Source organism: Trichomonas vaginalis, chromosome II, assembly GCF_026262505.1.
Source record: "Trichomonas vaginalis G3 chromosome II, whole genome shotgun sequence".
Taxonomy (NCBI): domain Eukaryota; phylum Parabasalia; order Trichomonadida; family Trichomonadidae; genus Trichomonas; species Trichomonas vaginalis.
This window is the reverse complement of record NC_067204.1, coordinates 10,483,377-10,497,883: the sequence shown is the minus strand read 5'-3', so window position 1 is coordinate 10,497,883 and position 14,507 is coordinate 10,483,377. Positions and strand designations below refer to the sequence as shown.

General features: G+C 28.1%; 7 protein-coding genes across 7 annotated transcripts, besides 4 other annotated features; 1 reads left to right on the top strand and 6 right to left on the bottom strand.

The window, feature by feature from the left end:
- Positions 1-8: 8 nt before the first annotated feature.
- Positions 9-107: a mobile genetic element.
- A 395-nt stretch (positions 108-502) lies between these two features.
- Positions 503-1,960, bottom strand: TVAGG3_0520760 (ankyrin repeat and SOCS box-containing protein 4 family; the record flags this gene model as incomplete). The annotated part of the gene is made up of 1 exon (XM_001307717.1): positions 503-1,960. The coding sequence occupies one exon, from the start codon at positions 1,958-1,960 to the stop codon at positions 503-505; it is 1,458 nt and encodes a 485-aa protein (XP_001307718.1).
- Positions 1,961-1,975: 15 nt separating this feature from the next.
- TVAGG3_0520750 (protein ubiquitination) lies at positions 1,976-2,143 on the bottom strand (the record flags this gene model as incomplete). The annotated part of the gene is made up of 1 exon (XM_001307716.1): positions 1,976-2,143. The coding sequence occupies one exon, from the start codon at positions 2,141-2,143 to the stop codon at positions 1,976-1,978; it is 168 nt and encodes a 55-aa protein (XP_001307717.1).
- A 1,230-nt stretch (positions 2,144-3,373) lies between these two features.
- Positions 3,374-5,040, bottom strand: TVAGG3_0520740 (inner centromere protein, ARK binding region-containing protein; the record flags this gene model as incomplete). The annotated part of the gene is made up of 1 exon (XM_001307715.1): positions 3,581-5,020. One exon carries the CDS (start codon positions 5,018-5,020, stop codon positions 3,581-3,583), a length of 1,440 nt encoding a protein of 479 aa, XP_001307716.1.
- A 69-nt stretch (positions 5,041-5,109) lies between these two features.
- Positions 5,110-5,146: a mobile genetic element.
- A 1,178-nt stretch (positions 5,147-6,324) lies between these two features.
- Positions 6,325-6,362: a mobile genetic element.
- Positions 6,363-6,713: 351 nt separating this feature from the next.
- On the bottom strand, positions 6,714-7,334 carry TVAGG3_0520710 (haloacid dehalogenase, nucleotidase-like family protein family; the record flags this gene model as incomplete). The annotated part of the gene is made up of 1 exon (XM_001307714.1): positions 6,774-7,325. The coding sequence occupies one exon, from the start codon at positions 7,323-7,325 to the stop codon at positions 6,774-6,776; it is 552 nt and encodes a 183-aa protein (XP_001307715.1).
- Positions 7,335-7,360: 26 nt separating this feature from the next.
- On the top strand, positions 7,361-9,033 carry TVAGG3_0520700 (armadillo (ARM) repeat-containing protein family; the record flags this gene model as incomplete). Its single annotated transcript, XM_001307713.2, has 1 exon — positions 7,468-9,033. One exon carries the CDS (start codon positions 7,468-7,470, stop codon positions 9,031-9,033), a length of 1,566 nt encoding a protein of 521 aa, XP_001307714.1.
- A 1,759-nt stretch (positions 9,034-10,792) lies between these two features.
- Positions 10,793-13,221: a mobile genetic element.
- On the bottom strand, positions 11,231-12,457 carry TVAGG3_0520690 (zebrafish ch211-108c17.2-related family; the record flags this gene model as incomplete). Its single annotated transcript, XM_001307712.2, has 1 exon — positions 11,231-12,457. One exon carries the CDS (start codon positions 12,455-12,457, stop codon positions 11,231-11,233), a length of 1,227 nt encoding a protein of 408 aa, XP_001307713.2.
- Positions 13,222-13,451: 230 nt separating the features above from the next.
- Positions 13,452-14,166, bottom strand: TVAGG3_0520670 (proteasome regulatory particle assembly; the record flags this gene model as incomplete). Its single annotated transcript, XM_001307710.1, has 1 exon — positions 13,603-14,166. One exon carries the CDS (start codon positions 14,164-14,166, stop codon positions 13,603-13,605), a length of 564 nt encoding a protein of 187 aa, XP_001307711.1.
- Between the last annotated feature and the right edge of the window lie 341 nt (positions 14,167-14,507).

Here is a 14,507-nt window from a genome sequence, read left to right as displayed (position 1 = left end):
TTCAAAAGTACACCAATCTGACTTTAATTGAAATTTCTGACAACTTTCCGTGAAGCATCATTGAAAATTAATCTCAAACAACAAAATTGAAGTATATGTCACACGGGTATATGCAGACTTAATTTATGATTAAGCAGAGATTGCAAAAATTGTAATTCTTTTTTCACTTCAAATTTTACAAAAATTGAGGGAAAAAGTCACGCTTACATTTTATGTGATTCAAAGTGATTTATCCTGTTAGATTTTTTTCGATTAGTGTCCTACATTGAGATAAAAGAATCATGCAGGAACACTAATAGGGTTTTACATGGGGCGCAAAAAACGCCCAAAAACGATTATTTAAAATTTAATCTAAATATATTTTGAGTATTTGAGGAAAAAAAATTGGAGTTAACTATTATAATTGCATTTTTAGTGAGAAGTTGAATGATTTTTTCCCTACCGATTATTCATTGATAATACCCTAGAACTCCTCAAAATTGCATATATCCATGCCCAGTTCTCAAATTAACACACATTTGGGTGCATTCTTAATATTTGCACCATGTGAAATAAGAAGTTCAGCAATATTATGATTAATTTTTAATGCATATTGAAGAGGGGTTTTTCCATGTTTATCCTTTTCATTGATATTTACACCATGTGAAACAAGAAGTTCGGTCATTTCAAAGTTATTCTTTTTTACTGAATCATGAAGAGGGGTATATCCATATATATCTTTTTCATTGATATTTACACCATGTGAAATAAGAAGTTCAGCCATTTCTTTGCTATTATTCATTACTGCATCATGAAGAACAGTTCTCCCTTCATCATATTTTTCGTTGATATTTGCGCCATGTGAAAGAAGAAATTCGGCAGTTTCTTTACTATTATTCAGTACTGCATCATGAAGAGGAGTTTGTCCATGTTCATCTTTTTCGTTGATATTTAAACCATGTGAAATAAGAAGTTCAGCCATTTCTTTACTATTAAACCGTGCTGCATCATGAAGAGCGGTTCTCCCTAAATCATCCTTTTTATTGATGTTTGCACCATGGGAGATTAGAAATTCGGCTATTTCTTTGTTATTATATTGTGCGGCATAATGGAGAGGTGTGCCTCCTTCAGATTTCTTTTTATTGATTTTTGCACCGTGCGATATTAAAAATTCAGCTATCTCTACACAATTATACCGTGCTGCAATGTGAAGACCTGTTCCAAATTCTCCCATTATATTGATATTTGCACCAAGTGATAGGAAATATTCACAAAGAGATGGAAGTTCAAACAACGTCGAATAAACAAAACATCTGTTAACATCATTAGTTTGATCGAAATAAACTAAAAATGATTCAAGATTATTATACAATCCACAACAAATTAAATCGATTTTAAAACCGTATTCATTCACCAAGAATGTAACAAAATCAATGTTGTGTGAAATGGTTGCATATTTCATGCATTGATAATTTGGTTCTTTAATTTTCAAACATTCATTCATGATCTCTTGATTTCCTCCCAAAAATGAAAATTCTTGACATGTATCAGTAATTAATGAGTTAAATTTCGTTCTTAAAAACTTGAAGCAATCAACTGCTCCAAGGTAACAACATAATTCAAGTAATGAATATCCCAAAAAATCATGCATCAATAATGGATACAAACTGTTGTTAAGTATTTGATCTTTATCAAATCCTTCTTTTTCTGTGAATGAGATGAATGTTTCTTTGTCGTTATACATAATTGCCTTGTAAATTGTATTATCTGTATGAATATTGAGGTTTTCTGATTTAATTTTTTCAAAAGCATCAGATTTGTTTAATTTAATTCCATATTCTTTATAAAACAGGTAGTTAGAGATAGGTGCAATTTGTTTGACATCTTCCACATGATAATCATCAGATATGAATTTGGCAAGAGATAAATATGACTTTGCATAGCGATTATTATACGGAATGATATTTAAAATATCTTCCATAATCTTTTTTGGTGATCATTTCTTTGAATCGATCAATTCTGTATTGATCATTTTGTAAATCTTGTTTAATTCTTCTTCATTTTCAGTTTTTAGCTGATACAATGCATTATATGCATCGATGTAGTATTTGAAGTTTTCTCGCAATTCACCGAATTTATTTGGATGAATGCTTTGAACAGACATTAAAAAATTCTATTTCATTACTGATATTTTTGAGAACACCTTGAAATTCTTTCAAGTGTATATCACAAAAATATCCATAATGCTATAGAATAAATCATTCTTAAAATTTTAACAGTATTGTATTTAAATTATATCGGTATCGTATTTTACCATAAAATATAATGTCATTTTTTAGCCTTCTAAATTTGAATTCGGATTTAAAATTTATGAATCATGGCGAAGTTTATAAATATATATTGAAACAATGACAATAGTAAAGTAGAAAGTGATAAGTTATTCATAAGGGTTTCGTTTTGCGAAAAAAAACGTACAATACGCAATTTCGCTAAAAAAACATTTAGCTAGCAATTTCGACCTTTGACTCCACTCAAGACGTCACTTTTTTAATTTTGCGGTATCATATTTTTGGAAAATCTTTATGAATATTATATAAAAAGTCTCTTTAATATCTATATTACATATTTTTATCGATTTTTAAAGTTTTTGCGAAAAGTATTCAATTATTTTTGCTATTTGGTCGGGTAAATGTCAGATTTGCGACATTTTCTGATATGATATTCAGATTCTACGTTGATAATAATGCTTATAGAACCCTCTTGCTATTGTGTCAAAATTGCGAAACCGATAGCAAAAATATCTCGCAATATCAAAATTGAGATATTGAGTGAATTATGCATTATAGAGATTAAAAATCTGATTTGTGAAAACATCTCATCAGTTTCTAGCTAATTCAAAAATCTTTACTATCTTATTCGATTAAAATGAAAAGGGAATAGTTTCATTATGCTTTAAATGACAGCCTTATAATATAATCATAGTTTTCGCTCAATATGCAGCATTTTTTTTTTCGAAATCTATGGTCAATATCCTAAATACTGATTGCTTTGCATTCATATCTCTTACATTTTCTATACCCACATCACTATTCATTGCTATTCCTATCTTTTTCATTTTTGTTTGTTTCTCATAATTTCTCAAAAAACATGATAACTTGATATTTGTAAATATCATACTTTATAACGTAAATAAGAACTTGACCTATTAAGAAAAGCAGTAATGAAAAGAAAATCTGAAATTCATAAAAATTACAAGTTTCTGATGACAATTAGCTTAATTAAACCAGGTACAAGATTATATAATTGTATTTTCTATCCAATTATCCATATAATATCTTATCCAGAAAAAAAAACTTGATCAATACCAAATGATTTTTTAACTAGTAAATAAAGTATTTTCTTTACACACACATTGTATATCATAGTTTTTTTTTTGGTTTCGCAAAACATCCAAAAACAAATATGCTATAAAAGTGACAATTTTAGCAAAACGAAACCCTTATTATTCATTAATAATTGTATATTAAATGCTCTGTTTGCATAACGTGTCGATTAGGAGAGTTATAAAAAGTTAAGGGGGCTGAGAATTTTTATCATGGCGTTATGCATAGCCGGCAATTTTCTTGAAACTTTTAATTTCTTCAGCTGTAAGACCATCTTGGTCCCATTTTGCGCTATCAGCGCGCATCTGCCACTTAGTATTGACCTTTCCAAAAACAACCTCAAGTTGGCATGTATTACTGAAGTTAGGGAAAATTGTATCGGGGTCAATTTTCGACTGCTTAATTAAGCATTTCTTGAGTCCCTCTCCATGGGCCCAGTTAGGCACTTTCTTTCCATGAACTTCGTCGGGATCCGAATCAAACATCTCAAGTTCTTTATCATCGTCATCATCTGCATCTGATTCATGATCAGATATCTGGTAAACAGTATGATCATCTTTACTTTCTGCATCATCATCTTTCTCTTGTTCTACAGGTGCAGCTTGAACTTGGTTCTTTTCTGCAACCATTTTAGCCCATTTTTCACGCATAAGTTTTGCCTGAACCGTTAACTCGATTGCACTACTTGCAACGCTGAATGTTCCAGCATTCGTTGTTGTAAATTCTTCTGTTGAGAGCAAAATTTGCGTTGGATCAAGGCTAAGTCTAATATCTTTAGAGTCTGCATAAACCCTCTTCTGATTTTGTTCTGTTTTTTGTTCTTCTTTAAGTGGAGAAGGCATTGGACCGGAATCTGATGGGAAATAAGATCCAGCAGATAAATCAGATGAAACAGATTCAATATCCGAGTGATTACCCATTATTTCATGTGATTTATCATTTAATATCATTTGATCATAGGAAGAATGAATAACTTGACGAACTAATGAAGAGCGTTGTGGAGTAACATTTGATGTTGTGTTCTCGTTTGTACGTGCAAGAGTTAATGGTGAAGCTTGGGCATCGCTATCTGAAGATAAAACATCAACATGCATATCAGATTTAAGAATGATGGGACTATCAGCTGGCTGCTGGATTTGATCCATATTATCCCTTGCAACTCCAAAAGAAACGTGTCTATTTGATTCTTGAATGAGTGGAGAACCAATAGGAGAATCTGAATTGAAATCATGAGGTCGTGGAGGAACATTTGTTCGTAAACTTGAACGAGGTGGTGGAGTTTTCTGTATTAATTCATTTTCATTCTTATTCAAAGAGATTAAAGATAGTTTAGATGGATGTGATTCTTCAATGTCAACTGTATCGCCGGTTTCGATTTTTACAAATTCTTCAGTTTGTAATTTAGAACTGGAATATAATTTTTCATTATCATTATTTTCTTGTTCTTTAACAACATTGTTATTAAATGATGATTTTCTCTTCAATACACCCTTTATTTTTGGTTCTTCTTTTGGTTCTGGCTTTTGAGATTGTGGATCAACTTTTTGTCGAATCTTATCAAGCCAAATGAAGTTATTCTTTGAAAATATATCTAGTTTAGTTTTTTGTTGCTCAAGATCTGCCTCCAATTCTTGGCATATGGATGAAAAGGAAAGCATATGCTGAATTGATAAACGAACAACATTTCATAATTTTATTTCTTCTAAACGCATGATTAATGATATCACATATGTAGGAATCAATAGTGTAATAAACAGAAATTCATCAAAAGTGACAGCTCTCAATTTTTTGACATTTGTAAATTCTAAATTGAATGAGAAAAATGAAATAATACTAAGCATAATACAATATTCTAGATTTAATTATAATTAGGAAAAAGTTAGTTTTGAGAGTACTTTTCATAGGCATATAGAATGAAATCTTCTGAAAAATAATATCACATAAACTCATATTATTTTCTAATATATAACTATTTTATATAAAAATCAAATTCAATGATCTTAAAAGCGAAGGATAAACCTCAAAATTTACGAATATAATGAGTGGGAATATAATGCTTATCTATCATAAAACCATATGAAATATCAATTTTTGCTTTACGCCTAATTTTTGACGACAATTAGCAAAAAATGTTAAATGTTAACACTCAGTCCATTTGAATATGAAAAATAAAATTGACTTTGATTAGATGTTTTTATTTATCATGCAATTCTTCTTGCGACCAAAGATTTGAATAAAATTTCAAAAAATAAGATAGCTTAAAAAATAATATACGGTAGTGTTTACTAATAGATGAATAGTATATAAATTCTATTAAAATGGATTTGATCCAAAAAAATATATAAAATTTGATCATAAATAAAATCGTTTTAAATTACTTCTTCATTTAAATTATAACAATTATTTTTGGTTTTATATTTTTTTGGATCAAATCCATTTTAATAGAATTTATATACTATTCATCTATTAGTAAACACTACCGTATATTATTTTTTAAGCTATCTTATTTTTTGAAATTTTATTCAAATCTTTGGTCGCAAGAAGAATTGCATGATAAATAAAAACATCTAATCAAAGTCAATTTTATTTTTCATATTCAAATGGACTGAGTGTTAACATTTAACATTTTTTGCTAATTGTCGTCAAAAATTAGGCGTAAAGCAAAAATTGATATTTCATATGGTTTTATGATAGATAAGCATTATATTCCCACTCATTATATTCGTAAATTTTGAGGTTTATCCTTCGCTTTTAAGATCATTGAATTTGATTTTTATATAAAATAGTTATATATTAGAAAATAATATGAGTTTATGTGATATTATTTTTCAGAAGATTTTGTGTTCTTCTTCAAAATTTTATTTTTTTATTAAAAAGAATCTTTACAAAATATACATTTATTTTAATTAATATTTAAAAACGTGCTCTATCAAAAGTTCCAAAAATTCAATATTTTAGCTTTTCTGAGGTGTCACTTTTGATGAATTTCTGTTTACAACAATAGCATAATATCAAATTTTGGTTGCGGCTTGCATGTAAAACCAAATTTTGTTTACTCACGAATAATCTTATAATTACTAAATGATTCTGATTAATTATGGAATTTAATTTATTTTGATTTTTCAAAAACAGAATATATAAGACTATGGAGATATGTGATGAAAGATCTCATTTAACAATTCAAGATATTGTTTTCTGATGCTTAACTCATGCAAGAATGTCTTATTCAAATGATCTCAATGCACTATTATTTAGATTTGTTCAAAATTTTTTATTGAAATTATGTGTTTCATGCATAAATACATTAAAATAGATTTATCAAATATATACTACTTATATTTACTATTATTACTTGTTAAAATACTAAACATAATATTTTCATGAACCAAATTTTGATAAAATCATATCAATTCATTCGCGTTCTAAGATTTGTAACAATTTATCGATATCTGTCCAGTTGTAAATCCTTCCGTAAGATTCATCTTCTCTGTTGTATTTCACATCGAAAATAATTAGTTTCCATAACGGAACTGTGCATCCTTTTGTTTTAAATGGTGAATCGTCAATTAAAAAATCGCCGCGTACCATTGTTTTGTCTTTTGCAAAAATAATTTTATCCATCCACTTTTGACCGAACCATTTTCCAATCCAATGAACTCTATCTCTCATTGCGGGTGAATCATCTGTAACAAGGGCAGTACAAAAGAAAATATTATATCCTTTTGAATCAAGTGTGTTTATGGCTTCAACGGCTCCTGGTAATGGAGTCATTCCTTCTGTGAATCCAGGAGCTTGTAGTATTTCTAATCCCTTTTGTTTATCCAATTTCATAAAATCGAAATGAACTGGTTCTTCAGGAACTTTATCTTTAAATTCGGGGTTCTTTTCAAGGAACAGTTTAACGAAATATTCTTGAAAATTATTAAGCGTGGAATCAACGTCAATCAGTACTATTTTAGACATGAAATTTTGAAGTGATATGAAATTTGACACTTTTTGCAATCAATTCACCATCAATTTCTCTCTTGATAATTGGAATATATTAGTTCTGATATCAAAAATGAGAATTCAGATTTAGGGAGAGACCCTTTAATAAAATCTTTGCATGGATGAATTTAAAGAATCCGCAACACCAAGCGAAAATACTACATTTACTTTAGTCAATGAAGACATTAAAGTAGAAAACAATGATGATTATATTCCAAAAACAGATTTAGATCCAATTCAGGATTATTTTCAACTTGTCGAGTTCTTTAATCAAAATATGATTGATGAAATGCTTGATAACTTAAAGAATCTATACATATTTTCAAACCAAAACAATATATTATCAATTTCAAATTTTAATGTTCCAACATTCACTGAAACTTTCGTTCAAATAGCAATAAGATGTGATGACAACTTCTTTTCATATTCATTGCTTATTCTTCAGAATGTTATTAAGTGTTCAAAAGAAGATCAATTTGAATCTTCAATAGAACCAATGTTAAATGAAGCTTTATTCCAAAAATTACTTAGATTATATGTTGATCCTAACGATATCTACGAAAAACGCTGCATTGTTAACTTTCTCAGATTTTTCAATTCTTTTTCTCAAGTTACACGTGATTTTTCGTGCGAAACATTTGATATAGATACAGTAAATTCAGCAATTATTAATTCTGAAGATGAATCACAAAGTTTATCAATAAATCTCTTATCATCTTTTTTATTTTATCCATTTGATGAAGAAACACTATTTGGAATTGTCCAATTTGTATCAGAAGGACTTGATCAAGTCGAAGGAAAATCAAAATATTCGTTAATTGAAGTTGTTATTGAAATTCTCAAACAAAATCCAGATATTGCATTTCAATGTCAATCATTTGATTCTATTTTGGATGCAATTCAAGATCCTCCTAAAGATTTTATCAATCAAACTTTGACTTTATATAAATACTTGTTAAAAAGTGATGAATCAAATATAGATCCACCAAGATTATTAGTTAATCTATTAAAATCAGATTCCAAAAGTATTTTGAATCAAACGACAGAGTTAATCATAGAATTTATTAGAAGAAACGAAACTTCAGTTCAAATATTATGTTTTGAAGGAATGCTAAGTGTAATTGCTGATATATTAGGTGATGGAACATTTTTACAGAAGATTCCTTGTTGCCAAATCATTCTTGAATCATTGAAACAAGCAGATGTAGATTTTATTTATCTTTTGTTGAATACAAGGTCATTTGTATACAAAACTAGCATATTATCATCAATTACTAGTCTTCTTTCAATAGATAATGAATCTGAATTTAAAATTCTTTTTGAAATAATAGAGATAATACTTACAGCTCCTATTACGAATAATGCAAAGATTTTTGCTATTAAAAACTTCATGGAAAGTGATGGTCCTGAAAATTTCGATGAAATACTTGATGAATCTGAAGATAATGAACTATGCGAAAGAGTTCAAGCTCTTAAGGATATGATTATAGAGATGAATGAAGAAGGCGAAGAAGTTGAAGAAGATGAGAACGATTGGATTAAGATTGGTGAAAAATTCCTCAGAGATCCAAGAGTTATGTATGAATCAAGCACTTCTGATGAATATATGGACAGCGAAGACGAAAATGAATACATTAAAAGAAAAGAACTCGAAGATGAAGAGAAGAAATCTATATATTACTAATTTGTTCTATTAGAATTTAATAATCTATTTCAAATTCACATAATAATGCTTAAAAAAAATTATATTTTTGATTGATAAAAGAGATTACAATAGCATATAGACTGGCATACTTATACTTGTTGTTAAACTGTTATTTAGCATAAATGTTTTAATATGATACTATGAAATTGATTAACTTTTTAAGGCTCCACTTACGCCCATCTAACATTAATTCAATTTTTTGACAACTGAATTGAAGGTCATGTCATTGGGGCGTACGTGGACACTTAAAATATAATTGACAGTAAAGGTCAATATGTTTCGAAAATTTCCATCTGAGGGTTTTACATAATTCACAAAAGAAATTTGAATAGGTTTCGCGTCTTATCAGCTAAGTCATCTATGTTTAAATAACATAAAAGCAGCTTGTATTGCAATACACCGTATACTTCTCAAAAATAATTGTTTTCCATTCAAATAAAATAGTTTACATTTAACATTGAATAATTTAAACTATAACGCAAAGTGACGCCCAAATACCATCTCACCCAAATAACTTTACTATTCATTCTTTCTGAGCACCATGATCTACTAAGAATTTGATGATATCAATTGCATTTTCATTAATAGCGATTGTAAGAGGGCATTTATTAACTGAAAATACATTTCATTAAATAATGATTGATATTAAATCAAAGAGATTTGCATTTATTGAAGATTGATATTAAATCAAAGAGATCTGTATTTATTGAAGATTAATATTAAATCAAAGATAATTCTACAAAATAATGATTGATATTAAATCAAAGAGATTTGTATTTATTGAAGATTAATATTAAATCAAAGATAATTCTACAAAATAACGATTGATATTAAATCAATGAGAATACCATATTATAATGACTGATATTAAAACAAAGAGATTGCTACAAAATAATGATTGATATTATTATAGAAGAGAATATGATATTGTAATGATTGATATTAAATCAAAGAGAATGCCATATAATATTGATTGATATTATATGAAATAGAGTAAGTTTAGCATTAACATCAGCACCATGTTCAACTAAGAATTTGACGATATCAATTGACTTTTCTTTAATAGCGATTGTAAGTGGACATATATTAACCGAAAATGTATTTCATTAAATAATGATATTAAATCAAAGAGAATCCTATGTAACAATAATTGATATTAAATCAAAAAGAATATCATATATAATAAAGTGATATTGAATCACGGAGAATTCTATATTATAATGATTGATATTAAATCAAGGAGAATTAAATATTAGAATGATTGAAATTAAATAAAAAACAATTCGATATTATAATGATTGATATTAAATCAAAGAGAATTCTATATTATAATGAATGATATTGAATCAATGAGAATTCGATATTATAGTGATTAACATTAAATCAAAGGGAATCTCATTAAATAAAGATTGATATAAAATCAAAGGAAATACCATATAATATTAATTGATATTAAATGAAATAGAGTAAGTTTAATATTAACATTAGCACCATTTTCAACAAAAAATCTGAAAACATCAGTTGAATTTTCTCTAATAGCGAGAATAAATGGACTTTCATAAAATAATGATTGATATTAAATCAAAGAGAATTTGATGAGTAAAGTTATCATTAATTTCAACACCATGTGAAACAAGGATTTTAACTGCATCTATGTTATTATTCATTGCTGCATAATGGAGTGCAGTCATCCCATTCGCATCATTGCAAAAGACATCAATTTTTCTAGCTGAGTTAAGGATGGGCACTCATAGGCTCCTGATAGCATAAAAATGTTATTATCTCACAATATAAAAGGAATCATAGGAATCTACAACTATATCTATATTGTTGGAAGACTTCTTAATGTATCATGCATATAAGTTATATCAATAACTCCATTATGTTATATGATTGTAATCATATTTTCGTTTCATGTTCAAAAACATTAAAATCATACTAACTATATGAGTATTATATTTAGGAAGCTGATATATAGATATGATAAAATGCTAGGTTTTGTGATTAAGAATATATACTTATCTTTTAGAAAATAATACTTTTATAAAAAATTATATCTTATATAATCTAAAAATTTTGGACAATTAAAAAACATTAATTAAAAATAGAAGGTGAAAGTGTTTATTCAAAGAAGGTGCAAGATTATGATGTTTTGAGGGTGAAATAAATTTAATAATTATTTATGTGATTTAAGAGTAATACGATCATCGGTAGCTTGAAGACCTCTCTTTATAGCTCTTAATGCCGCAAACTTTTTTTGAACTTGCTTTGAATTTTTGAATGCTTTGATTAAATCTTTTGTTGTATCATACATTCTGAAATATCTGTTCATCATTTCTGGCATTGTTGGTAAATTTAACCTGTATCTTATTGCTACAATCGTTTCAAACATACTTTCATTGAAATGCAATATTGTGACTGCCATCCTAATTGGCCAAGAAGCATGCCAATTAATATTTTTATTAGCAAGCATTGCTTTGATATGGTTTATCGATTCAACTACTTGAGTTGAATGAATCTTTTTTACCATATCAAAGATTTTTACGGTATCTTCGAGGAATTTTTTAAGTGTTTTTATAGCAGTTTTATTTTTTGCATATTTCCATGGTTTAATCATCTTGCATTTTTCAGGATCTGGACAAAATTTATGATTTCCGGCATAATGTTTAGCGGAATTCAACCATAAAAACTTCTTTGTTTTAATTGACATATGTGTGTCATTGAGAAGTTGCCTAAGCCAACGCAATAAATTCTTTGAAATGCTAGATAAGATTCTGAATTCTGGCAGTTTGAGCTTTTTCTGTATATTGTTAAGAAAATGTCCAGGATCTCTGTATTCTCTGATACCTTTGAACGTATTTTTGATTGTAGAAACAATTTTGACATCGCCATCATGCACAAAAAAATTTACACGTTTTTCATTATTCCAACGCTTCAGCATTCTTTTTAAGCCTTCAAATTCCATTTCATTTGATTTTCCGTTGAAATTACCTTTGAAATTTTTAAAAGATTTAGATATCACTTCCCAATCTACAATTTTTTTGAGTTTCTCTTCTACAAATTGTACATAGCAAAACATTGCATTTCTTCTCTGACTCCAAGAACCGTCAAACAAAAGTCCCGAACATTTTCTCATTCGAGATTTCCAATAATTAACAGATTCTCTGGCAACTTCTATGATAACACGACCAACCTTTTCTTGAACTCGATGAAATGTAGCTTCTGACGGAACTTTGATGTTATTCAGCATGAATTGAAATTCTGATTGGCAAAATATAGCGCCGCTCAATAATACAGATAGCACAAATTCAACAGTGTTGACGACATATGGCTCTACCCTATTTTTCGCGCTTTGAACTAAGTTCTTTATACGCTTTGCAACTGCTTTTGTTCGCCGCGGCATGAAAAATGAAGAATAACTTGACGGTTTCTTGAACAAATGGTCGCACATTCAAATATTGTGATGTATGATCAGGATAAAAGAATGTTGTTGCCGTGAATTTAGAAAATAGCAAAATTTCAATTTACGCAATCGAGATATAACTTGATCGTTTGAGCGATAACCATGGCACCCATAGTATTAATGAAAGTACTCATACTTACAATTATTTTCTCCCATAGGAATATTGTTCAATATACTTCACCTATAGAGGAAATCTCGAAATAAAATCGAATTTTTTCAAAAATTACAAAAATCAATTTTTTACAAAGATGTTCGAAAAATAACATTATATACGCATCAAATCAAAGCATTATATGGGGCATTATAATTCTATATATGATTGTCCATCTTGCTGTTGTGCTATTTTTTTTAAACAATAATTTCATTGTTGAAATTAAATTTGCAATTTCAGTAAAAATTGCGACCCATCATTTTGAATATAATTGAATTAATACATTTATTGTAAGAATATTATATACCAAATATTAGACTTCCACATGAATCCTGGTATGATATTATAAGTATTGCAAAATTAGAAAAAAATATGCTCATGATATACTAAAATTCATGTTTCAAGGTTAACTTATAAATAAAATAAGTTGGAGAAATGCATCACTAAATATGTGAGCTTGTGCACTATAATGCTATATAATAGTCTTCACTATTTTTAATGTATTGACTTTGCTAGACTTGATTTTTTTCATCACCCTAATGAGTGCCCATCCTTAAATAAAAATTTGACAATATCAGAATTTTGTGACATGCATGCATAATGTAGAATGTTTCTGTCCTTGAAATCTAATTTATTAGTTATTTTTTGGTTTTTGAGAATATCTATAGTTTGAAGAAATGCAGCACACCATGGAAGAATGAAGTCTTTTGCCTTCTCGAAAAGTAGAAATACAGCTTTCAGGTTTTGGTATTTGATAATACTTTCGTAAATTGCTGTTAATTTTACGTTATCTCTATCAAAATCTTTATAAGTAAAAAAATTTCTTTCTAAAACGAATTCAAGCATATCATTGTTATGCGAACATACAATGACTCGGAGACAATCTTTATCCATTTGATTTTTCTTTAAACATTCGTTGATAATGTCTGTATTTCTACCAATTAATGAGTATCGAAGGCATTTTTTTTGATATTGTATACTTTTGGCTTGAAATTAAGAAAAAGAAAATGTTTACAGATCCAAAATATGCGCATGTTTCAATTAATGATAAAGCGAGATTATCTTTCTCACTCATATGATAATATGAAAAACTGATACTATCACTCTTCAATTCTATGTTGTTCAAAACAGGAATTTTTAAAAATTTTTCATTTTTGATTTCATTTTGAGAAATGTATTCTTTGAATTTATCAATTCGATCATGCATAACAGTAAATTCAATTGAACTCTCAGATGGGAATTTTAATTTTGAAAGATCATTAATTTCCATTCCGATATTCTTGAATATCTTGGCATAGTTATCACATGAAGCATAATTGTATTGAAGTGCTTTGATAATTATCTTCGCAAGCTGCTTTTTGGTAAGTTGATACTTCAATAACAAAACGTTTGTGATAATATTGCACATATCTTCAACGGACTCATTAGATTTTATAAGAAAAAGCTTTTCAAATGCTCTAATAAAATCTAAATATGGCTTTGCATAGTCATCGCTCATGATTTTTATTTTAATTCAAAATCTGTTCGGCATTATAATCAAAAATAATCACAATCAAGATAACTTCAATTCATTCAATAATATTACCTATATTTTCTTCCAATTTCTATTTTGAGAGTAACCAATAGAATTGATTGTATGTGTTCATTCAAAAAGCCGAATTTGCCATATAGTAATTTACAAACTAAAATATTTGACATTGTAAAGTTCGTATTTAAAATAAATGTTTTATTGATATTTTAAATGAATATGTACTTAAAATAACTCTTCAATGATCAGAAATTAACAAATTAACAAAAAATAGGAGTAATTGTAACTCCAATCCATGATTTTGAACAGAA